Below are 23529 nucleotides of genomic sequence, written 5' to 3'. Positions count from 1 at the left end.
GTTAACATTTGCCAACAAATCCAGCAGCCTGATCAGCTGAAAGGAGCTGGCTGAGCCCACCCCAGTGCAAGCCCACCCTCCAATCCTCTTTCTCCCATTGTCTCCAGCAAGGTTATTGAGCACTGCAGTAACTTTAAAGAGGAGAACATGGACACGTCCAGATAAGGCCTCCGCCCCCAAGGCCCGCCACTGCTCTGGACCACAAGGTCGAGAGGAAGCGCGCTCAAGCCGCCCAGCTGGCAGATCCCTACGCCCCGGGGAGCCTCCCACTGGACGAAGGGACACAGGGGAACTTTTGCACAGCCGACGCTTTTCCTTAACATTAGTGAGATATATATATTATATATATATATATATTATTTTTTTTTGGTTAGGAAGTGTGAAGTTTTGTGTGTATGATTTCTGTACAAAAACAAAAGAAATAACCTCCTGAGTCCTTGCAGCTTCCCTGGCCATCCTCAAGCCCCTACTTTCAAAGCCTTCATCGCTGCCACACTCACTCCCACCCCTGCCAGACTAAACACCTCTAACATTGTGAGTGTCTGGCCGGTGCCCTGTAATCTCCGACCCTGGCCTCGCTTCCCATTCAGAGAGGCAGTGGGGCCCCCAAGAGCCCACTCCAGCCTCCTAATCCGCCCACTGAAGCCTGAGAACGCCATCTAGGTTCCTCAGTGCAGCTGATGGGGTTTGGGGATTAAAAACTAACCCCACTGGGTCTCCCCAATGCCTTGGTGCTCCTGGCTGTGGGCCTCTGGGGTAAGGAAGTGAGCCGTACCTGCCTCGGTCCAGGCAGTCCCAGCCCCAGAGGGCCTTCAAGGCACCCAGTGGCTCTGCTGCCCTCTGGCCAGGCCTGCCTGAGGCCACGCTGCTATGGAGGCTGCGTCCTAGTCTCCCACCAGGCCCCAGGTTGTGGAAGGCCCCAGCCCAGGGCTGGTCAGAACCCGGGCAGACACCACTGCCCCTTCCGCCAAACATACCCGGAACCTGCGCACCCCACCACCCGCCTCTCGCCCTGGAAGCCAATAGCTCCGGGGGCCAGGGGCTCGCTGTCTCCCCACCCCTCATCGGCCTGCAGCCCCCACGGTGCCCAGGCACCCCACCAGCAGAACTGAGCCTGCCTCACTGGCCCCTGCCTGCCCCGTGGCCCATAGGAGCCCACACCTTTTCTTTGGGCAGGGGGGCTCCCCACGCCAGCCTGGCGGCCACAGGCAGACACCTCCAAACCAGCATCCACCCCCTCCTGCCTTGCCCCAAGGCTTCCCCTTGGAAACCTCTGCGTTGGGTTTCAGAGAAGTGTGTGAGACACACAAATGTATCTCAAAAACACCTTGTGGTCCTCCCTTGACATCACTCCGAGTTGCTTCTCGGAGCACTGACAGCGGGGAGGAGGCCCCGTCTGGAACAAGGGGCCAGGGAGCAGAGCCAACTGCAGGTGGCCCTTAGGGGGTGGCTTTTCGTCCCTCCTTCCCTAGGCCTGTGCTTTCGATTCTCCTGGCGTTCTGCCTCCAGACAGAACAGGCAGGATGAGCAGCCCAGGGGAGAGAGAAGCACCCGGTCTTCTTCCCCTGGGGTCTTCCCCCCACACCCCAGCCCTGGGAAAGGCCAGCTGCCCTGTGGCCCCTCCGCTCAGCACACGGGCCCCATCTGCCCTCCCTTCCATGCTCACGTGGCCTGCGCCAGACCCCAGGCAGAGCTCACATCGCATCGCTTTACCAGCCGGGGCCCGGGTAAATGTCTGTACTTTGGGATGTCACAGAAATACATTTTTGTGCAAAGTGGAGAGAGCAGAGTGTCTTTTTTTTTTTTTTTTTTGTGGAAGGGATGGGGCCATGGGGAAGAGGCCTGGGCCGGCTTGGGCGGTGGGCCTGGAGTGCAAGAGCAGTGACGGGAGGGTGCATTGGGTCAGTTTGTGGGCCCAGCCCACGGGGACAGGTGGCAGTTTGGTCAGTTCAGTTGCTCAGTCATGTCCGACTCTGCGACCCCATGGACTGCAGCACGCCAGGCCTCCCTGTCCATCACCAACTCCCGGAGTTTACTCAAACTCATGTCCATTGAGTTGGTGATGGCCAAACAACCATCTCATCCTCTGTCATCCCCGTCTCCTCCTGCCTTCAATCTTTCCCAGCATCAGGGTCTTTTCAAATGAGTCAGTTCTTCGTATCAGGTGGCCAAAGTATTGGAGTTTCAGCTTCAGCATCAGTCCTCCCAATGAATATTCAGGACTGATTTCCTTTAGGATGGACTGGTTGGATCTCCTTGCAGTCCAAAGGGCTCTCAAGAGCTTCTCCCAACACCACAGTTCAAAACCATCCATTCTTCGACAGTGGCAGATGGGGCTGGAACACTTGCTTTTCCTCTGCAGTCTCTCCATACCCCGTGCCCAGACACTGAGGGTCCAGCTGGCCACAGACCAACAGGATCCCTGCCTCCAATGGCTGTCTGATGGTAGAGACAAATGTTAAATACAAGATGATGACGGTGTGTGAGGAGCGGGGAGAAGGGAACGCAGAGCAGGCCTCTCGGGCGGGCCAGCAGGACTACAGGCAAGGGACAGTGTCCCAGTGCGGGCAGGGGAGGCTTCTCACAAGGGGAGACCTTCAAGCTGAATCCAGCAAGAAGACAGGGCTGCCAGGCCTGGCTGTAGAGGGCCAGGAAAAGGGGGCTCCTAGACAGAGGGGCTCTGCCAGGAGAAGGGCCTTTCAGGGAGAACCGTGAAGCAGCCCCTGTGGCTGCAGCAGAGGGAAGGATCAGGGGCGCCAACGGAGGGAACGAAGGAGCCGGGGCCAAATCGTGAGGTGACTGGGCTTTGCCCAGCAGAGTCTGCGTTTACACCGGCTGTTTGTCCCAGAGTAACTCTCAGCAGTGCTCCCCATGCCCCCGAGGTAGTACTGAGGCCGCACCCAACGGTGGAGAGCTCTTCCCCAAGACTAGTCCAGGCGCTGGTCCCAGATCAGGTGGACCTGTTCCCACACGTGCCAGGTGGGTGTGTCCCCAGCGCCCAGTGAGAGATTCTCTGCTAGACCAGACTGGAGCCAGCTCCATTCCCTCTTCTCCACCAGGCCTCAACCTCGGCCTATGAAAACTACGAACTCTTCAGCTCCAGGAATTTCATCCACTCCCTCCTCTGACTTCACACCTAGTTTCTAACAGCCCTGGGTCACACCTGGAAGATGACCCTACCTGACACCCCCCCATTAAAGCGCCTGCCCAAGAAACCTCCAGGCTGCCAAAAGAATTTACCGTTTGGGGCTTCTCTTGTGATTCAGTGGTAAAGAATCCGCCTGCCAATGCAGGAGACACAGGATCGATCCCTGATCCAGGAAGATCCCACGTGCCGCAGAGCAACTAAGCCCGCACAACTATTGGGCCCACGTGCCACAATGACTGAAGTCCGTGCTCCAGAGCCTGTGCTCGGCAACAAGAGAAGCCACCACGATAAAAAGCCTGCACACCGCAACTAGAGAGAATAGCCTCTGCTTACCACAACTAGAGAAAAGTCCATGCAGCAACCAAGACCCAGCGTAGCCAAAAATTAAACAAAATTATATTAAAAAAAAGAATTTGTTGTTTAACAACTGGACAGCCTTTCTTAGAGCATTTACTAAAAACAGCTTAAAGTTGTGAATGCTTCCTCTGTCCCTCTGCGGTGTACCTGTACCTCCTATAACTCAGCAGCATCTTTCTCAAGGACCTGAAAGCCATCCCTTTAAAATGTAATCATCAGGAAGGATCAGGCCTCTGTCTCCCAGTCTCCGAGGGAGGACAGAAACCTAACTTCAGTTGCTGCCAGCTAGCAGACACAGTTGGCTTAATGAGCATTTACCCTGACCCACTCTTTGTAAGTCTTCACTTCCCTGAGTCTCATCAAGCCCCTGCCCTTCCCCATCTCTACTCCCTCATTCTCCCTTTAAAATACCCAATCACCTCTGTACAAATCAAAGTTACATTCAGTTCTTGTTGGATCCTCTTCCCTACCGCAATAGTATATTACTGAGTAAACTCTGTCCTTACAACTTTAACTAATGTCAAAACTTATTTTAATCTTTGACACCAGCATAGCAGCTGACTCGTGGAATCCTCAGGATTCTTTCTTTTTTAAAATGTATTTATTTTTGCTTGTGCTGGGTCTTCATGCTGTGTGTGTGCTTCCTCTTTCTCACTGCAGTTGCAACTCTTTGTTGCCACGCGTGGGCTGCGGAGCATGGCTCTGTGGCATGCAGGCTTCAGTAGTTGCAACGTGCGGGCTCAGTAGTTGTGGGTCTCGGGCTCTAGAGCACAGGCTTAGTAGTTATGTCTCACGGGCTCAGCTGCTTCAAGGCATGTGGGATCTTCTTGGACCAGGGATCAAACCAGTGTCCCCTGCATTGGCAGGCAGATTCTTTAGCACTGAGCCACCAGGGAAGTCTCATAATTAGTAGAAGTCCCCACTTGGCACACTAAGCCACGCAACCATTGCAGTAATTAAGACAGCTGCAAGTGACAGACACTCAAACACTTACCTAAGTTAGTCAAAGGTAGGAGGAATTTCATTCATTAATGCAACTGGGAATCTAGTGTTAAGATCAGCTTTAGTAACAGTTGGATCGAGGGGCTCAGACCATGTTTTTAAGACTGTCTCTCCAGACTTCCCTGGTGGTCAAGTGGCTAAGACTCTGCACTACCAGTGAAGGGGGCCTGAGCTCAATCCCATGCCAATGCAGGGAACACTGGGTTGAACCCCTGGTCTGAGAAGATCCCACATGGGGTCAGGGAACTAGACCCCACATGCCACAACCAAGAGTTCATATGCTGCAACTACAAATGCCTCATGTTGCAACTAAAGATCCTCCATGCCACAACTGAGACCCGGCACACCCAAATAAATAAATATCTTTAAAAAAAAAAAAAGACTGTTTCTCACTCCCTACTTCAGTGCTGGTTATCTCTACATCTCTTTATAGTTGGCCTCCTCTTCTGCCAGAGTCTCTCGCCACAGAGCATAAAACCGGCTGCCAATTGCCATTATATCCTATTTCTCATGCTTGAGATCCAAAAGAATGCCCCTTTCTCTCTCAGCATCTATAGAATACTCGCATGGAATGATTCTGATTGACCCTGCCAAGTCACATGCCCACCACTTAGGTCCAATCACTGGGAATAATGAGATGAGGACCATGTTTGCCTTCTAGTCACATGCCCACAGTCTCTCTCCCACCACCCTCTAAGTGAGGGACATAGTTCTTTCAGATCCACACAGAATGGAGTCAGTTCTCCAACAGAAAAGGGGATGCTGAGCTGACAAAAGCAACAAATGTCATGAGCGTATACTGCGGAGCCAGGAGGGCACTAATCTGATGGAGGGAGGTGGATGTTGGTATCAGTGGGAGGAAAAGAAGGAAAGGCAGGGCTGGATGGGAAAGGAATGTAAGCAGTGAATGACTAGGCTTTATGGTAGATTAGCCTGAAACCTTAGGTTGGGCAAGTCATTGGGTGTAGGTGCTGGTTTAGAGCTGAGGTGACAAGTCAGTCCTGTACTAGACACTATTTCCAATATTTAGTCCTCCAACCACCTGAGGAGGGGTACTATTACCATCTCCATAGACAGAGACAGAACTCCGCGTGGTTTTGTAACTTGCCCAAGGGCACACAGGTAGGAAGGGGCAGTGCTGGGATTTCCGGCTCTGACCCAGTCGGGCCCCTCATAGCCAGAATCTGCTACCACGTACCTCCACTCTGCTCTCATCCCGTCTGCAAAATCTGAAAATGAATAGACGGAGGTAAAGTTATCACCCCGGCGTCACTTTGGGCTAGTCCTGCCTCTCTTGAGGCTTCGAGCATCTCGTCTCCGAACCGAGCGCAATTCTGCCACCTGGAGTCACAACACTTGGATCTTCCTGGACGCATGCGTGAGGCTGTGGCCTGGGGGCGGGTGGTGGAACTCCAGCGGGACTGGATCGGGACTCGCAACGGGAGCTAGATTTTTGAAAGTTACCTGGATGCTCAGGTCTGGTGGGGTGGGGGATGGAGCTGGGGGAGTTACTGGCTGCGCGCGCGCCGGCCCCGCCCTCAGCTTCTTCAGGCACCTGTTGGCTCGAGGGCCTACTAAGCCGCAGCTGTCGCCCAATAGGCGGCCTCCCTGGCCCAATCCGGCCACGCCCACAACCCGTATCCGCCAATCCCCGGGTGGCCGCGAGCCCTGCTCCTCGGAGGGCCCGCCCCTCTGAGCGCTTCTTCCGGGTGGGGCCCGGGGCCGAGGCGATGGCGCCCTGGGCGCTCCTCACCCCTGGGGTCCTGGTGCGGACTGGGCATACTGTGCTGACCTGGGGGATCACGTTGGTACTCTTCCTGCATGATACTGGTGAGCCGGAACCCTCTCGACCCCGGACCCACCCGATCCCGCGTGATTCCTCAGATGTTTAGGTCTCACTGAGTCCCTTGGCGAACCCCCCGGACATCCTGGGATTTCCCCGACTCCTCCCGCGCCAGAGGCCCTCTCCCCACCTCTCATTCCAAGAGCCACCTGCTTTCCGCCTAATACCCAGTTGAGCCCTAATTAATCCCAGAAGCTTCCTGATCCCTGCCAGATACCCTTGTCTGTCCCAGGACCCACCCGGTGCCCACCTGATCCGACGACCAGCTCGAGCCCCCATCTTCCCTGATCCTGGGACCCGCACGACACTTTCCAGGAACTGACTCCCAAGATTCCGAGGATCAGCTAGATGAAGGGATGGCATCCCTCCCACCCCATCCCTGCGTGGCCCTAGCTGCCCCAAGTCCGGTCCCCCCACCTTCAGGCAAGAGGACACGGCATAGGGGAGCAGCCTGTCCCTCCTTTTCTCATCCCTGTGAGCGCTCATTCATTCCACCCATCCACTTCCATCCTTTCCCCTCTTTACCTGCCACAGGCTACCTCCAGCACAGGCTTTAGCCCTTCCTCACTACCACCACCACAAGCCCCACCCCTTCCTCCTCCCTGCAGCCTAACCTCCTGGACCAGGGGCATTCTCACTTTCTTCCCAAGACCTGAGTCTCCACTGGCTTCACCCCTTAGCCTAAAAACCTGCTCAGTCTCCCCATCGGAAAGAAATCCCCCACTGCAACCTCCTTTTCTTCTCCACTCCCTTTTACAGTCAAGGGGCACCTGAGTTGTCCACACTCTGGCTGGCTGGCTGTCTCTGCCTCTCCCTCCTCAGCCCTCCACCCCCTTCCCCCAAACCTTCAGTCACCTCCATGGGCTGGACCCTGGAGGTGGCCTGGGCTCCCCTACAGCATTCCAACCTGCCAGCCACACCCTTCTCTCTCTGTTTCTTGTGCATCTCTGACCTGGCCAGCCTCTTCCCTTCTCAGAGCCTTGTCCCCCATATCCAGCCAAGTCTGGTCCCATCACCCCTTACCTCCAATCTGGCCAACCCCCTGCCATTACCCTTGCCCAGACACACTCCTCTCTGTGTCCTGGATAGCCTCCCCTCTGATTCATCTTTACTTTAGCACTAAGAAGGCTTTCAGAAACATGCATGCTAAGTCGCTTCAGTCATGTCTGACTGTGCAACCCTATGGGCTGTAACCCACCAGGCTCCTCTGTCCATGGGATTCTCCAGGCAAGAATACTGGAGTGGATTGCCATTCCCTCCTCCAGGGGATCTTCCCCACCCAAGGATGGAACTTGAGTCTTTTATGTCTCCTGCATTGGCAGGAGGGTTCTTTATTGTTAGCGCCACCTGGGAAGCAGTTCAGAAATATATCTGACCCTGTAACCTTCCATGGTTCCCTACTGCCCTCCAGAGATAGTGTGGATTAATTGCTTTTTTTCTCTTCTCCCAAACCTGAACTTCTCCCTCCTACACCCTACGTAGTGGCCACACCCGACCATTCATCAAACCCCATTTCCAGGCCTTTGTTCAGCCAGGGACACATTTCCCACCTCCAGTTGCACCCTCCCCTGCCACGCCCCTTCCACAGTCCTGGCCTCACTCTCCCCCTCTGGCCTCTCCAGCACTTCGGCAGTGGGAAGAGCAGGGGGAGCTGCTCCTGCCCCTCACCTTCCTGCTGCTTGTGCTGGGCTCCCTGCTGCTTTACCTGACCGTATCACTCATGGACCCAGGCTACGTGAATGTCCTGCCTCAGCCCCAGGTAACTAGGAGGCCCAAAGCCCTCCTCCCTCCACAGGGAACTCAAGACTCCAGGGAGTCTCATGCTAGACTCAGCTGAGAGCTTTCCTAGGGAATCCCAGGGAATCATCTTGCCAGACCTAGGGCCCTTTCCTACAATGAGAAAATTGCCAAGGTCCAGAGGGGAAGTAACTGGCCAAAGTCACACAACCTTGCAGTCCAGGGCACCCTGCCCCACTCTACCACCTCGATGACGCATGGGATGGGCCCCCAAATGTGCACACCCAGAGCTAAGCTGGCCCCCAAGGGAGACAACCACAAATCTCATCTGCCTCCCACGGGACCCCCATCTCACCCTCTGTCCCCCGTTTTTCAGGAGGAGGCCAAGGAAGAGCAGACAGCCATGGTTCCTCAGGCCATCCCCCTTCGGCGCTGCAGATACTGCATGGTGCTGGTGGGTGATGCAGGGACCTCCATGGGAGGACTCGGGCAAGGCCGAGACTCCTCGGCCTCACCCCCCGCTCCAGGAAGCCCTCCCAGATGCCAGCCCTGACCTCCCGCTCTCATTACTGGGCCTAGAGGGGAGCCGGTGTTGAAGCCCAACTCCCTCTGTGCCCACAGCAACCCCTGCGGGCTCGGCACTGCCGTGAGTGCCGCCGCTGTGTCCGCCGCTACGACCACCACTGCCCCTGGATGGAGAACTGTGTGGGCGAGCGCAACCACCCTCTCTTCGTAGCCTACCTGGCGCTGCAACTGGCGGTGCTTCTGTGGGCCCTGTACCTGGCATGGTGGGTTTCCCTGGTGCCCTGGGTGTGGGGGAGGACCAGCACCCCCCAGGCTCCCTCTTCAGGGGCCTCGGACCCTCTCCCAAACTGCTGTCCCCTCGGGCGACCCCGTCCTTGTCAGAGAGACAGCTCTGGGTCCTTGTCGCTCTCCTTCCCTTGCAGGTCTGGCCTCCGCTTCTTCCAGCCCTGGGGGCTCTGGCTGCGTTCCAGCGGGCTCCTGTTCGCCACCTTCCTGCTGTTGTCGCTCTTCTCCCTGGTGGCCAGCCTGCTCCTGGCCTCGCACCTCTACCTGGTGGCCAGCAACACCACCACCTGGGAGTTCATCTCCTCCCACCGCATCGCCTACCTCCGCCAGCGCCCTGGCAACCCCTTCGACCGTGGCCTGACCCGCAACCTGGCCCACTTCTTCTGTGGATGGCCCTCGGGGTCCTGGGAGACCCTCTGGGCCGAGGACGAGGAGGAGGAAGGCAGTAGCCAAGCTGTTTAGGGTCGCTGGAAGCCGGGGCCACCATCTTGTGCCTGAAAACCAGAGAGGCTGAACCAAGAGGGGTCGACCCTCCAAGGGCCTGGGGCTCCTCACTCCTGCCCACTCCTTCCAGGGCTCAGAGTGGAGCCGAGGGACTGTACCCTGCCTCGGTGGGCAGCTCTGCCCTCCCCAGGCAGAAGAAAAGGAAGAGGACCCATGGCAGAGGCTCAGGCACAAATAGAGACCTGGGCTTCGGGAACCTCCATCCCACCCCCAAGCCAGGCTGCGTCCAGTGCACAGTTTTATAAATTTAATGAACCATAAAGCAAGTCAAGTATTAAAAAAAAAAAAAAACCATTCCTCACTGTGCCATGCTTTCTGGTCTAGGTCTCACAGCGGGCAGGGGAGAGGAGGTTGGGAGAAGGGGGCGGGCAGCACTCGCCTGGTGACTGAGCAGTGCCCACAACAGCAGCCCCATGTCCACCACCTCGAGCCCCAAGGGCCCATCAATCCCAGGGTGCCCAAGTGGGCGAAGCAGAGGCTCAAACCGTCTAGGGTGGGGGAGTGGGCAGGGGGTGGAGAGGCCGGGAGGCCTCAGGGCTCCAGGAATCTCTCAGACACGAAGTCGAAGTCCCGGAAGGCAGCCTGCTGGCGGGCGGTGAGGGGGCTGCGGGGGTCGGGTGGGGTCAGGGCAGGCGGCAGCCCCGTGAACTCCCCCTCGAAGTAGCGCAGGTCTGTGGGGCCGCAGAGGGTGGGCACAAAAGGGGGCTGGACGGCGCGGGCGAGCAGAGCCTGCCAGTCGGTGGTCTGGGGGCAAAGGCGTACCTCAGATGATGGAAACAGCAGCCCCCATGGGCCCTCGACCCCTCCCTCTGCACCAGGCACCGGGACCACCGTGGCCACAGCCGCTCACCCTGAAGAAAGGCTGGGTCTTGATTTCCTCAGCATCTCGCTCGCCCGCACCCAGGCGCTTCTCGGGGCACTTCTGGAGGAGCTAGGGGCGAGGACAGGGGTTCATTCAGGGCAGTCAGCCCCAGGCACTGCCCGCCTGCCCCCAGCATCTCGGGTAGGAAGCCCTGAGAGCCACGAGTAGCCCTCTGGCCCAGCCTGGGACCCTGCAGCAATTACCTTCTGAATAAGCTCGAGGCCTTGCACCGACAGAAAGCGGGGGTATGGGGCTTCCGCATTGACGATGCAGTCAAACACCTCCTCCTCGGTGTCCCCTGGAAACGGGCACTGCGGGGAGGGGGCTCAGCAGGGAGCACCGGCCCCCGACCTCCACCCGACCTGGGGACCCCAGCAGCTCTCCCCATCCAACACTCACCTCGCCCACCAGCATCTCATAGAGCAGCACGCCCAGCCCCCACCAGTCCACAGCCCGCGTGTAGGCCTCCTGAGTCAGCACCTCGGGGGCCAGGAACTCTGGGGTGCCACAGAAGGTGCTTGTCCGGTCCCCGAAGCCAATCCCTGCCAACCAACACCCACACTGATGCCAGCGTGCTGTGGCAGCCACAAGAACCTCTGATTGTAAGAATCAACTACCAACCCTTAGGACCCCATGCAAGGAACCTCATGCTGAGCCCAGCCCCAACATCTTTGGAGGTGGGAACAGTTTTTATGCCACCTGATAGATTAGTCTCAGCAAAGCCTGTGTGTCAGCCATGCAGAAAGCAGAACCCAGTGCCCTCTCCCAGCCTAGGCTCTCCCTCCGGCCGAGGGCAAGGGGGTCTTTCCAAGTTTTTAGGGCAGGGAAGGACAAGCCAATGCGTCTAGCTGGTCCCTGGAAGGAGAGCTGGGATGCACATTTCCTGGAAGATGCCACTTGCTCGCCACCCTGCTGGCCTCGGTGGAGCGAGCAAGGCGGAAGGACACAACTCTTAAATGGGAGGCACCCACCTTCCTTACAAAGCCCAAAGTCCGCAATCTTCAGGAAACCCTGGGCGTCCAGGAGAAGATTATCCAGCTTAAGGTCTCTGAGGGCAAGGCAGGGCAGACCCCGAAGGAGCTGAGAAGCGCTGAGGCCCAGGGAACAGCGGCCCCGCCTCATAGCAGCCCAGGAGGAGGGCAGCCCCTGACCCCCTGGCCTACTCCCCCAGAATCCCGGGGGCAAGTTACCTATAAATGATCTTCTGCTCATGTAAGAACTGCAGCCCCAGGACCACACAGGCCAGATAGAACCTGGAGGGTTGGTGCAGGGGGGAGTTCAGGCCCAGGACTGTTGGGGGCAGGGCAGGAAGGCACCAAGACGGCCATGGCCTGGAGACCCCTGATGTCCCTGCCAGAGTCAGATGTGGGCGAGAGGCTGGGAGGAGCCTCATGGGGCAGGGGTGGGGCTCCTCCTGATAACAGCCTACCCTTCCCAGGCCCTTAGCTTGTGCCAGGAGTGACACCAAGTGTCCATATGCCCATCCTGGCATCCTCCTGGCAGCCTCCGTTGGTGCCCTCATGCCTATTTTTTTTTATTTTTAAAAAATGTAATGTATATTTTTTTGACTGTGCTGGGTCTTCGTTGCTGTACATGGACTTCCTCTAGTTGCGGTGAGCAGGGGCTATTCTTCATTGTGGTGCATGGGTTTCTCATTGCAGTGAATTGGGGGTAATGATAACTGTTTCATAGGTTTAGCTACAGAGCATGGGCTCGAGGTGTGTGGGGTTCAGTAGTTGCAGCCCTTGGGCTCAGTAGTTACTCTGAGACATGTGAGATCTTCCTGGACCAGGAATCGAACCTGTGTCCCCTGCACTCGCAGGCGGGTTCTTAAGCAGTAGACCACCCAGGGAAGCCTCATCATGACTATTTTTTTAAAAGGATCTGAGACTCCTGGTAAACAACCCACCCTGGGTCACAGAGCTAGTGGTAGGGCTAACACGTGAATCTGGGCTCCAGAGTCCACACTCTGGTGGGCAAGACATAACAATGCCATCTGTCAGTCCCTTACTGCTCACCAGTCCCTAGGCTCTGCAATTTTAAATGTTATGTCCACCAATGCACCAAGCCTATGAAGCAGTTATCATTATCCCCAATTCACTGCCATATACACTAAGGTCTGAGGTCACAAAGGCTGAGAGGGTTTGATAACCAGGATGTGAACCCAGACCTCCCTGACTGCATGTGCTCTTTGGCTGATGAGCACCCTGGAGGAAGCAGGATGAAGGGGCCCCCAGGGACAGGGGGCCCAGGGAAGGCTGGCGGGAAGAGGTGAGAGGGGGACCCACCGGGCCTGGGGCTCAGGGAAGACATCCTCATGGATCTGCATCATGAGGTCACCGCCGGGTGCAAACTCGGTCACGAAGCAGGCATGGCTGGAGGTCTGGAAGCAGGCGAGGAGGGGAAGCAGGAACGGATGCCCTGTGCAGCCCACGGCCTCGAGGATTCGCTTCTCACAGTACAGGCTGCAAGAGGAGGGCGTGGGTTTTACAGGCAAAGAGGGAACCCAAAACGGAACTAAGACCTCCCCTGGCTGTGCCCTGTCACCCAAACAACTCCCCTGGGTCACTGGCTCTTAAAACTGCCAGGCAGGTAGACTGACGGTTCATATGTACCCGGGGCTGGCACAGGTCTCGAACTTGTACCCCCACCCCGTTCCCATTTCACAGATGAGGAACCTGAGGTGCACAGAGAGGAGACCTGCCCAAGGGCACACAGTTCACAACTGCAGTTGCTAATAAAAGAGCCCAGGCTTGGCTGGCCCCACAGGGTCACTTCTTCGAAGCCCCAGCAGCATTCAGCTGCCTTCTGGAGCCACCAGTGAGCCCCACAACCTCAACACACACCTCTCAATCTCGTCCCGGCTCAGCACCTCCTGCTTCTTCAGTGCTTTGATGGCATAGTACTGCCCCGTCCCCTTGAACTGGACCAAGAGGACCTGGGGACCAGAGAGAGGTTTGGGCTCCAGGAGGGCAGTACAGGAGTCTGCTTCCCCTGCCCACTGCCCCCCAGAGCCCAGAGCCCTCTAGCAAATGTTCTGGGGCCTGCCCACTCTCTTAGCCCCTTACCTTCCCAAAGTGGCCCCGGCCCAGCACGGCCAAGCAGCGGAAGTCCTGAAGCCGGGGGGGTTTCCTGCAAGAGAGAGGGTACAGGAAGCCCCCAGGACAACGAAGGGCTGGGCCTCCACCAGGAGTCGCTCCAAACCCCCTGTGTTCAATCCTGGGTGGTCCCCCTCTAGTGGGGAGCTGCAGAGCCCGGGGTGGGGCAGGGTTCCCGGGACTGCAGTTTCCTGGGGTCTGGCAGGCAGGCTGAGCTCAATAATGTGGGTTCAGCGAGTGAGAACCTGAGAGCAAGCCAAGGAGCCTGGGGTGAGATGTGAACATCTGACATGCAAATACCCAGATGAGTGGATAAAATGTCTCAAACACGGAGGTGAGCCCGCTGGGGTACCTGGTAGCCGGGGCTGGCAGAGGCGGCTCGCGTCGAATCCTGGGCTCCATGTGGGGGCGTTTGGTGCGCTGCGAGGGGAGAGGGTCTCAAGGCAGAGCAGGGCTTCCTTCCCTCGAGCCCTGCCACCCGACCTGGGCAGCACCCAGGGTGACCAACCCTGCCCTGCTGCCCCTCACCGGCATCTCTTCAGGGGTTGGCTCCTGGGCCAGGTAGAGGCGAGGGGGCTTGGGTGGGGGTTGGATCTCTTCTCGCAAGGGGGTCTTCTTGGGTGGGAAGTTACTGTGGGGTAGAAGCAGACATATACCGGGCACAGACAGCTGGAACAGTGGCGGGCAGGGAGGGCGGGGGTAGACACACAGCCCACGCGGGACAGAAAGACAGGTCAAAGGGTGAGCCATGGGGCAGGCACCATCTGCGTCTGGAGAGAGGTGACTCCGCAGAGAAGCAGGCAGCCTGGGGTGAGCAAGGCCCCTCACCTGGGCGAGTCGGGATCGGTGGCCCGCTGGGGTGTGGCTGGGGTCTGGGAGCATGTTTTCGGGGGGCTGATGGTGCTTGGGGAGCTGCAGGGCGGCAGCAGGCTCATGACCAAGCGCCCCCAGGCCGCCATGCTGAGGTTCATCTGGGAAGCCCTCAGGAAGTCCTGACCTGGGGCAAAAGCGGCCTCAGTCTCGAGGTCTCCGGAGGAGCCCAGCCCTGCTCCCTGCTCGCCAGCCTTCCATACCTCTGCGTTTTGAGAAAATGCGTTTCTGCCTCTGCAGTCGGGGCCTCCTCTCAATGACAGGGTCACAGAAGGTCACCTGTGGAGGCAGGGGGCAGGGGTGAAGACCAGTCCCCTCCCACCTGCCGACCTGTCCCGGGAACCTCCTCGGCCTCCAGGATCCCAGCCTAAGCCCGTTGTCAACAGATGCAAGAGCTACAGGGACTCAGAGAGAACGGATTCGGCATCCTCACTGGTACCGGGGGGAAACTGAGACCTGGAGAAAAAGGAGCTTGTCCAGGGTCATGCATGCGTTGGGGCAGTCAGGACAAGGAGAGGCCGTTCCTCTCCTGTGAAGTCCTCAGAGAGCGGCTGGGAATCTTTCATCCCTGGAGAGCTCCTCCTTCAGGGCCTCAATTTCCACTCCTAGCTGTAGGTTGGTTGGGGGGCACAGTCTCTAAGGCCTCTCTCTGCGCTAACAGAGCCAGGGGCCCGTGAGGTCAGAGGGCAGGGGCCGGGAGGCACCTGGGCGAAGAGCAGTCCCTGTGGTACCAGGCTGAGGGACAGCTGGTGACAGGCATTGTCCAGGAAGTCCTCCAGCCTCAGGAAGGCCACACCGCACAGCTGCCTCCAGTCCCGCCAGTGGACCCCAATCTCCAGCTCCCGGGCCTACACAGGGAGGCCAAATTGAGCCAGGGGGAGCCTGGCACCAGCTACTACCCATCCAGCTTTCCACCCCGCTGCCCACGATCACCCCAGTCCACACAAGGGCAGCCTTACCCGCTCCAGGGCGATGACAAAGGTCTGGTCCCAGGACTGCTTGGCCACAGGCCCCCAGCCCGTCTGGCCCACAACGCGATTGTCCACCTTCAGCACAGCCAGCACCTCACCTGCAAGGCCAGAGGTGAGGCTCAGGGCAGGCCAGCAGTGGTGGGGGGACCTTTGCGCTCCCCAGCTCCCCGGGGCCCCTACTCACTAGCCAGCTCGCCTCCACCACGCTGCTGCTTGGCTCTGCTCCGAAGCCAGCCTTGGGAGGGGCTCCCAGCCAGCGCGGCCGCGGGGGAACGTCCAGGCACCGCTATCAGCAGCTGCTCACAGCCCAGGAGGCGGACTTGCAGCGTCCCTGTCAGGGAGTGTGGTGAGGAGCCATTATCGGACACCATCCTCCAAGGGGTCACTGGGACCCCAGGAATGCTGCCTTCTCATGGAGGTAGCAAACCCAGAGCCTGCTCGCCTTAGGCCTCGGCAGCCACCTGGTGGCCACCCTGGGGGCCGACCAACTGGTCCTCCCCCTCCTGCCAGCCCTCTACACATGGGAAGAAGCAAGGACACAGAGGCAGAGAAGTCAGACTCAGACCTCAGTCCACATGCTGCCCAGGGCTCTGGACCTAGGGAGCACCATGCTAGGGACGAAAGCCCCAGAGGAGCAGGGTGCCTGGCCAGCCACCTCTTCCCAGGGCCTGCTTCCCCGTCCATACAGTGGGAAGGAGTGCCAACTCAGCCCCACTTCCTGCCGTGGGTACCACTGTGTTTTGCCAACCAAGTGGGTTCATTTTGAGGATCAGTAGAGATTTGTCCCTCCAAGGGTAGAGGAAGCAGTAGGACTTTAGCAGCTCTTGAAGCCATCATGCATGGGGCCAAAGAGCCCCATTTTGGGAGTCAGGGCCTGGAAGGTTATACTCCGATAGACTTTATAAAACGAGGCAGTGCTCAGGATGGGAAGGTCATCCCAGAAAGAATGACTGGAGGAATGTGGGTGTTTAGCTGGAAGACAGCTTATGAGGTGGCTTCAAGTACCTGAATTTTAGGCCTTTTAACAAGCCCTACAGATGGTTGGATAGCATCACCAATTCAACAGCCACGAACTTGGAGAAACTCCGGGAAATAGTGAGGGACAGGGAGGACTGGCGCGCTGCAGTCCATGCGGTTGCAAAGACTCAGACACGACTTGGCGAGGGAACAACAAACAAGACCTTGCCCTCACCTTTCCCAACTTGTTGACTTGGTCAACTCCCCTAAGCCCTTCAAGGACATGCCTCCCCCTCCAGGAAGCATTCCTTGGTTCCCTAAGGCCAGGTGAGGGGGCCCATGCAGTCCCTGTACTTTTCCCCTTCAGCTCTGCTCACAATGGGATGATTGTGTATCATCTATCTATCATCTATCTATTCTGTACCAGCTCTGTGCAGGCAGGGGCTGGGCCCTCTAGTTGGCACTGGGTCCCAGGTGGGAAGCTCAGGGCTTTCATAATGTCAGATCCACTTGGGATAAGGAAGAACTTTCTAATAGTGAAAACTGCCCAGAACTGGGTACGAAGGTCTCCAGGGCTATGAGCTCCCTAACACTGGCAAGTCCAGCCTAACACTCTCATGGTTCCTCATTGAAACACGCTGGGGAAGAATTTTGGAGAAGATTTTCAATCCCGGCTTCACCATCCCTTAGCTGTGTGACCTTGGGCGACTGACACGCCCTCTCCAGACCTCAGTTTATCACTCTGTCAAATGGAGGTGATAACATCACCTATTTCCTAGGGTTGGTGTGAAAACTCGAGCACTTCACATGCAACAACTCACTGAATTGTCACACCAGTCCTGTGAAGTAGGTGCTGTTATCATCCCCATTTGACAAAGTGATAAACTGAGGTCTGGAGAGGGGGTGTCAGTCGCCCAAGGTCAAACAGCTAAGGGATAGTGAAGCTGGGATTGGAAATCTTTTCCAAAATTCTTCCCCAGAGTTCCAGGCTCCTCCCTGGAAGGGAAGGAGAGCTCTGAAGTAGGATGGGCTCCCAGGTACCTGTCATGGCGGTGGGCTTCACGAGTGTCCCTGAAGCCTGTGGGTTCCCAGACGCAGCAGTCCTCAGCTCCCGGGCCACTCTGCCGCGCAGAGGGTGGGCAGGAGGCAGTCTCTCCAGCAGCTGCTCCAAGGCCAGCCGCAGGAGGTCCAGTTTCTGGCAGGACTCCTGGAGCTGGGCCTGAGCCTGCAGGAGGGAGACGGGCAGGGGATACAGGACCCTGGGGTAACGGCGGGGGCAGCGGCTCAGGCCACCCAGAGGCACCCTGGATGAGGTCTAGACTAGTGGTCCCCAATCTTTTTGACACCTGGGACTGGTTTTGTGGAAGACAATTTTTCCACGGACTGGAGGTGAGAGGGATGGTTTCAGGACAATTCAAGTGCATTACATTTTTGTGAAGCTGAAGCTCCAATACTTTGGCCACCTGATGCGAAGAGCCAAATCATTAGAAAAGACTCTGATGCTGGGAAAGATTGAGGGCAGGAGGAGAAGGGGACGACAGAGGACAAGATGGTTGGACGGCATCACTGACTTGATGGACATGAGTTTGAGCGAGCTCCGGGAGACGGTGAAGGATAGGGTAGCCTGACGTGCTGCAGTCCATGGGGTCGCCAAGAGTCGGACAGGACTGGGCAGCTAAACAACATTTTTGTGCACTTTACTTCTGATCTAATGCTGCCACTGAGCTGACAGGAGGTACTGGTCCGCGGCCTGGAAGTTGGAGACCCCTGATCTAGACAAGAATGTCTTCTGGGCTTCCCCGGCGGCTGAGTGGTAAAGAATCTGCCTGCCAGTGAAGGAGACATGGGTTTGATCTGTGGTCTGGGAAGATTCCACATGCCCTGGGGCAACTACGCCACGCACAATTATAGAGCCTGTGCTCCAGAGCCGGACAGCCACAACTACTGAGCCCTGAATCCCTGTGCCCTGCAGCCTGTGCGCTGCAACAAGAGAAGCCACCACGGTGAGAAGTCTACAAACCACAACTAGAGAGTAGCCCCTGCTCACCACTACAGAAGAGCCCAAGCAGCAACAAAGGCTCAGCAGAGCCAAAAAGAAAAAAGAAGGAAAATTATATACATATACATAAGGTGCCTCCTGTTTCCTCACGGCCATTGCTCATGGCCCGGCGAGCACTATCACGGCCACTACAGAGGGTGGTACCGGTCAGACACAAGCAATGGGAGGGGCCCACGGTCTGACCTCGGCCAGCACCTTGCGGTCCTGCGTTCGCCGGCTACCGAGCAGCTTCACCACATTCTTGGCACCCTCGGCCACAGCAGCCTCGATGCGTAGACGGTGCCGTAGCTCCTCTACCATCAGCTCAGGACCTGGGAGGAGGAGGGGTCAGCCTCAGGGCCCTGCCCTGCTCCGCCCTGCCCAGCCCCCTTGGTCTGGCCTCACCTGGCTCGGGTGACCCGCTGGCCTCCAGGCTACTGATCTTCATTCGCAGCAGGGCCACCTTCAGCTGGCTGTCCTGGAGCATCTGCTGGGCGGCCGCCAGCAGCTTCCTCTCCTATAGGGTTGCGACACATTCCCCATCAGGCCAGGACTAGGCCAGAGCCTTCCTGGTCAGACTGGGGACTGGACCAAGCCTCCTCCATCAGTCTGAGTTGAAGCTAAGCTTCCCTCAGTAGACCAGATAACTACAGCCAGTTCAGCTCGGTTCAGTCACTCAGTCCAGTCGCTCAGTCATGTCCAACTCTTTGTGACCCCACAGACTGCAACACTCCAGGCCTCCCTGTCCATCGCCAACTCCCGGAGTTTACACAAACTCCTGTCCATTGAATCGGTGATGCCATCCAACCATCTCATCCTCTGTTGTCCCCTTCTCCTCCCGCCGTCAATCTTTCCCAGCATCAGGGTCTTTTCCAATGAGTCAGTTCTTCACATCAGGTGGCCAAATTTTTTATTGGAGTTTCAGCTTCAGCATCAGTCCTTCCAATGAATATTCAGGCTTGGTTTCCTTTAAGATGGACTGGTTGGATCTCCTTGCAGTCCAAGGGACTCTCAAGAGTCTTCTCCAACACCACAGTTCAAAAGCATCAATTCTTCAGTGTTCAGCTTTCTTTATAGTCCAACTCTCTTATCCATACCTGACTACTGGAAAAACCATAGCCTTGACTAGACGGACCTTTGCTGGCAAAGTAAGGTCTCTGCTTTTTGATATTCTTTATATTTTATTTTTTTTAATTGTTTATTTATTATTATTTTGAGGGGCCCAGGCCACATGGCACGTGAACATCTTAGTTCCCTGACTAGGGATCAAACCCACCCCGTTTGCATTAGAAGCGCAGTCTTAACCAGGAAGCTTCCAAGCCTCCCTTTTTAGACCTACTCTGCAACAGAGCCTCCCCCATCGGACTAGACAAGGAAGGGCTCAGGTCAAGCCTCCGTTATGAGATCAGGGCGAGCTTCCACATCATGCTGGGAGTTGGGACAGGAGCTGGGACTTCCTACTAGACTTGGGGTTGGGCTGGGATTTCCCATCATCCTGGTGTTTTGCCTTCTTTGTTAGACAAGCGATTGGAGCCAAGATGAGATTTGGGGCCTGCCTCCCCCATCAGACTAAGGGTAGAGTGTCTCCCTTACAGGATCAATGGCTAGGCTGTATTTCCCTATCAGATTAGGGGCTGGATCACTACCTTCTGGAATAATCTGAGAACACAATCTCTTCCCCCCAGGGGGCCTTACCTTGGGAGTGCCGCTGGCGTAGGTGTGGGTCATGTTCTCAGCCCCCTGCTTGACCTTCAGCTCCACCTGCAGCTGCCTCTGTAGAGCTTCCAGGTGCCGGGCCCTTGCCTGCTCGGCCAGTGGCCGAGGTCCTGAGGCCGCAGGCTCTGTGTGCACAGAGTGTGGGGCACGTGAATGCCTCCCCTAGAGCCGACAGCCCCGCCTCCCTCAATGCCTCGCTCACTCCTCTCCAACCCTTTTGGGCGGGGTTCTCTCAGGAGAAGCTCTGAGAGTAGGTCAGGGCCAAGATCAAGGAGCTGGGTCAACCTGTCACTTCCCGTCCCGAGGGCCTCCTCACGCTCCTCACTCACCAGCCGGGCCCAGCCCAGGCCCGGGCAGCAGGATTCGGGCATGAAGCTCCCGCAGCTCCCCATGCAGCTGCTCCAGGCGGCGGTTGGAGGACCGCAGCAGCTGCTGCACGTGGCCCAGGTGGCGGCGGTCTGTGGCCACCCGCCGCAGGTTTTCCACACCCTCCTTGATCTTCAGTTCCTTCTGGATGGCCCGGCGGATCACCTCTTTCTCATCCTCCAGGGGCCGATGGCCTGCCCCAGGCTGTGGGAAGGCAGAGGGATCAGGCTTCTGGGACCCCACCTCCAAAGCCTCTGCTTATCACAGAAGGAGGGCGGGGAGAGAGGCAGGTGTGGATGGCACCCAGGACTGACTGACCCATAGGGTGCCTCTCTGACCTCAGAGCGGGTATCCCTAAGCCAGATGGATGCCCCAAGGCTATTTATCCAGCCTATGCCATCAGAGAGAAGAGGAAGAGGAAAAAAAAAAAACTGTTAACATTTATAGGGTGTTCTAAGACCTGTGCAGACATGAACCTGTCGAACCTGAGAGCAGCCCCATTTTACAGATGAGGAAACTGAGACACGGAGAGGTGACATAATTGCTCAAGGCCGCAACACAGCGACGGAGAGGCACTGTCTCTTGGGCCCCAGTCTTTCCCTGCCAGCCACACGTAATCAGGCTGCTCTCAAGCCTAGGATCCACACTAAGGTCTGACGGCCAGAAAAGAGACCCGGGGGACTTCCCTGGTAGTCCAGGTTAAGAATCCGCCTTCCAATGCAGGTGACTCAGGTTCGATCCCTGGTCACAGAACTGAGATCCCATATGCTGCAGGGCAAATAAGCCCGCACGCCATGACTAGAGAGCTCGCAACAAGAGAAAAACCTGTGTGCCACAACAAAGACCCAGAACAACCAACATTTTTAAAATAACTTTAAAAAAAGGGGGGGGGCTCAGCCCTGAGAAGGGACCCCTCGAGGTCAGACAGACAGGGCAGTCCATAGCCTGAGTAGAAGAAGCCAGGGCTGTTCCCTTGAGGGTCTGACCCCTCAGGTGGCAAAGCAGAGGCCCAGTGCGGCTGAGGAGGTCTCCAGGGGCCCACTCCCAGCACAGCTCAGCTCTTGGGAGGAGGTGGAAGGCTCTCTCACCACTTCACCCCAAGTGGGAGCAAGAAAAGGAAACCTCTTTCCCAGAGGCCATTTCAAACCAACCAGTGCCAAACCTGACTTCAGCCCAGAGTAACTCATGACACCCCCACCCCAAGGACTCCCTGAGATCTTCCACCTTACCTCTCCGCACTCCATCTCCCGCTCCCAGTGGAAGGGGTGGCCACCCCCGTCTCAAGGACCCCCACCCCAGGCCTCCTCTTGCCCGCTGGCCCGGCTGTCAGAGGGCAGGGGCGGGCCTCAGGAAATCCTTTGAGGGCCCTAGGCCAGAGGGCCAGAGCCAAAGGCCTGAGCAAACAAAGATCTCATGGAGCTGGGGGCCCGGCACCGGGGTCCTGAGTCACCCAGCTGCCGCTGCTGGGCGGAGATTAACAGGAAATCGGAAAATGTGTACAAGCCACGGCGGGAACAGGCCGAGGGACCTCCGGAGGAAGAGGGAGGGAGAGAGGGGGCAGACGCAGTCCTGAGTTGCCCAAGGAGTGGGAGCACTCAAGGAGTCTTCTGGAGAACACTTCACCCGTGAGCCGAGCGGAGCCCGCGGTCCTGCCGGCTCTGCGCTGGAATCCCGCCAAGTGCGCACACACCTCTCCTTTTCCGCTGGGCGTCTGGGGCCCGATCTTGTTGTACACAGACGTCCCCATCCCCGTTTACTGAGGGCTAGCACTTCTCCTCGCCACCTCCCCCCTAACCCCACTCCGCCGGCCCCAATAACGAGACACACAGCCTTAGTTCCAGGGCCCACGGGAACCTACTACTGGAACCCCGCCCCCTCGCCATTTGGGCTGCAAGCCTCCGTGCACCCGGAGGTTCCCGCCCGGGCCGCTGGATTATGCCCCTCCCCCGGGGGTCCCCCCAGCCCCGCCTGTGTGCTCCGGGAGGAACCCCACAAACTACGCGGGGTCGGCGTCCTCCGCCTGCTGATCTCATGCTTCTCTTCCCCTCTCCCCCAGAAGCGGTCCCCGTGTGCCTGCATCCGCCCCCTTTGAGGTCCCAGCGGGTGCTCATCGACCTTAGAGTCCTACCTGGAAGAACAGATTTTAAGGAAACTCTCGGGCCCACCCTTGGTGGCCCTGAATGCAGATTCAGATGTGCTCATGGGCTGGCCCGACGGAGGCTCTGAGTCACTGGGAGGTGATTTGGGGACATTTCCGGGGGGGCAGAAACCACTTACACCACCACCCCAAACCCCCCAGGGCTCAGATCTGCTCTGCGGAGGTGTAGGGGGCCCAGGGCAGGGGACTGGGAACGGACACGGGAAGGGGTCTAAGGGGCACGGCCGGAGCCGGGGCAGTTAACGGGCACCACCCCCGAATCTCCCCCACCCCGGCCCACGCCCGCAGCCCGTCCTTTCCGGGCGCCGTTCACCTGCCGCTGCGCCCCCTCCTCCATGGCGCCGCTCCCGCTGCTCGGCCCCTCCTCTCGACCACTCCGGTTCCGGAAGCCCTGGCCCCCACCGCCAGGGCTTTCCAACTTGAAACTTCCCGGGAAGTCGCGCCGGAGACGCGGGATCCGGCGCCCCCTCCCGAGCTCCGCTGGCCCTGGCGGGAGCCGGGAATCAGCGCCGCCCCTCGGCAGCGCGGGATCGAGCCCCACTGCAGACCCCGAGGCCCCGGATCCGACGTCCCCGCGGAATTTGGAACCCAGGGAGCCTCATCTGAGGCCGACGTTCCCGCTCCCGTGCGACACTGGGCCCCGCCCCGGGATACAAGGCCAGAAAGGTACATTTCCCGGGTCGGGGGTTCTCCAGTCGCCGCCGGGTCGCTGCAGCCAGAGGGGCAGGCCCAGGTGCGGACAGCGCCGCCTGCCGGCCTCGGGGCAAGGCCTGTGTGGCCGGTCCACTCTGGGCCGGGTCAGCCTCCTCTTCCTTGGAACCCCGCTACGACCTGGCTCCCTCCCGCCCGAAGAAATCTCTCCTCTCCCATGTCATTGGTGTAAAATGGGCTAATATACCTGTCGCCCCCTAATAAGTCTTGGCCCTGTCTGTAGACACTGTAAAAATGTATGTGTGGGAAAATAAAGCCTTACCCAAATGATACCAAATTAGGAATGAATCCAAAATCTCTCAGGACCTCCCCCCCACCCCCTCCATCATTTGACTAGACTGGAACTCTGGTTCAGCCAGTGCTGTTCATTCAGCCTTTGCT

At 57.9% G+C, this 23529-nt stretch overlaps 3 protein-coding genes and 1 long non-coding RNA gene across 13 annotated transcripts in view; 2 read left to right on the top strand and 2 right to left on the bottom strand.

Annotated features, from left to right (window-relative positions):
• ZER1 (zyg-11 related cell cycle regulator) overlaps positions 1–1784 on the top strand; it is a 29694-nt gene extending 27910 nt beyond the window's left edge. For all 4 annotated transcript variants that reach the window (XM_018055916.1, XM_018055914.1, XM_005687205.3 and 1 more), the window contains exon 16: positions 108–1784. In XM_018055916.1, coding sequence (XP_017911405.1) covers positions 108–165 — 58 coding nt within the window. In that variant the 3' untranslated portion in view covers positions 166–1784. The remainder of the gene's footprint in view (positions 1–107) is intronic.
• LOC106502663 lies at positions 360–6574 on the bottom strand. The gene is made up of 2 exons (XR_001296309.2): positions 5706–6574; positions 360–2439 (listed from the first exon to the last, which is right to left on the bottom strand). It is a non-coding gene; the product is annotated as an uncharacterized LOC106502663 (long non-coding RNA).
• On the top strand, positions 6195–9691 carry ZDHHC12 (zinc finger DHHC-type containing 12). Of its 2 annotated transcripts, none has more exons than XM_005687209.3 (5): positions 6195–6337; positions 8081–8109; positions 8464–8541; positions 8709–8875; positions 9035–9691. In XM_005687209.3, exons 1-5 carry the CDS (start codon positions 6238–6240, stop codon positions 9357–9359), a joined length of 699 nt encoding a protein of 232 aa, XP_005687266.1. In that variant the 5' UTR covers positions 6195–6237; the 3' UTR covers positions 9360–9691. The 2 variants fall into 2 exon arrangements, with proteins under 2 accessions (XP_005687266.1, XP_005687265.1); XM_005687208.3 differs by having other exon boundaries at positions 7973–8109; positions 9035–9690.
• Positions 9634–23149, bottom strand: PKN3 (protein kinase N3). Of its 6 annotated transcripts, none has more exons than XM_018055910.1 (22): positions 22751–23149; positions 20243–20483; positions 19893–20038; positions 18603–18714; positions 18402–18529; positions 17201–17384; positions 15387–15533; positions 15191–15300; positions 14936–15079; positions 14435–14510; positions 14190–14358; positions 13890–13992; positions 13714–13781; positions 13332–13395; positions 13110–13201; positions 12552–12728; positions 11454–11516; positions 11235–11311; positions 10663–10805; positions 10467–10574; positions 10252–10332; positions 9634–10145 (listed from the first exon to the last, which is right to left on the bottom strand). In XM_018055910.1, exons 1-22 carry the CDS (start codon positions 22772–22774, stop codon positions 9933–9935), a joined length of 2670 nt encoding a protein of 889 aa, XP_017911399.1. In that variant the 5' UTR covers positions 22775–23149; the 3' UTR covers positions 9634–9932. The 6 variants fall into 6 exon arrangements, with proteins under 6 accessions (XP_017911399.1, XP_017911401.1, XP_017911397.1 ...); XM_018055912.1 differs by lacking the exon at positions 22751–23149 and adding an exon at positions 22408–22600; XM_018055908.1 differs by lacking the exon at positions 22751–23149 and adding an exon at positions 21970–22056.

This window comes from Capra hircus, chromosome 11 (genome assembly GCF_001704415.2).
Source record: "Capra hircus breed San Clemente chromosome 11, ASM170441v1, whole genome shotgun sequence".
Lineage (NCBI taxonomy): Eukaryota > Metazoa > Chordata > Mammalia > Artiodactyla > Bovidae > Capra > Capra hircus.
The sequence above is the reverse complement of the archived record's forward strand: the minus strand, read 5'-3'. Positions and strand labels throughout refer to the sequence as shown.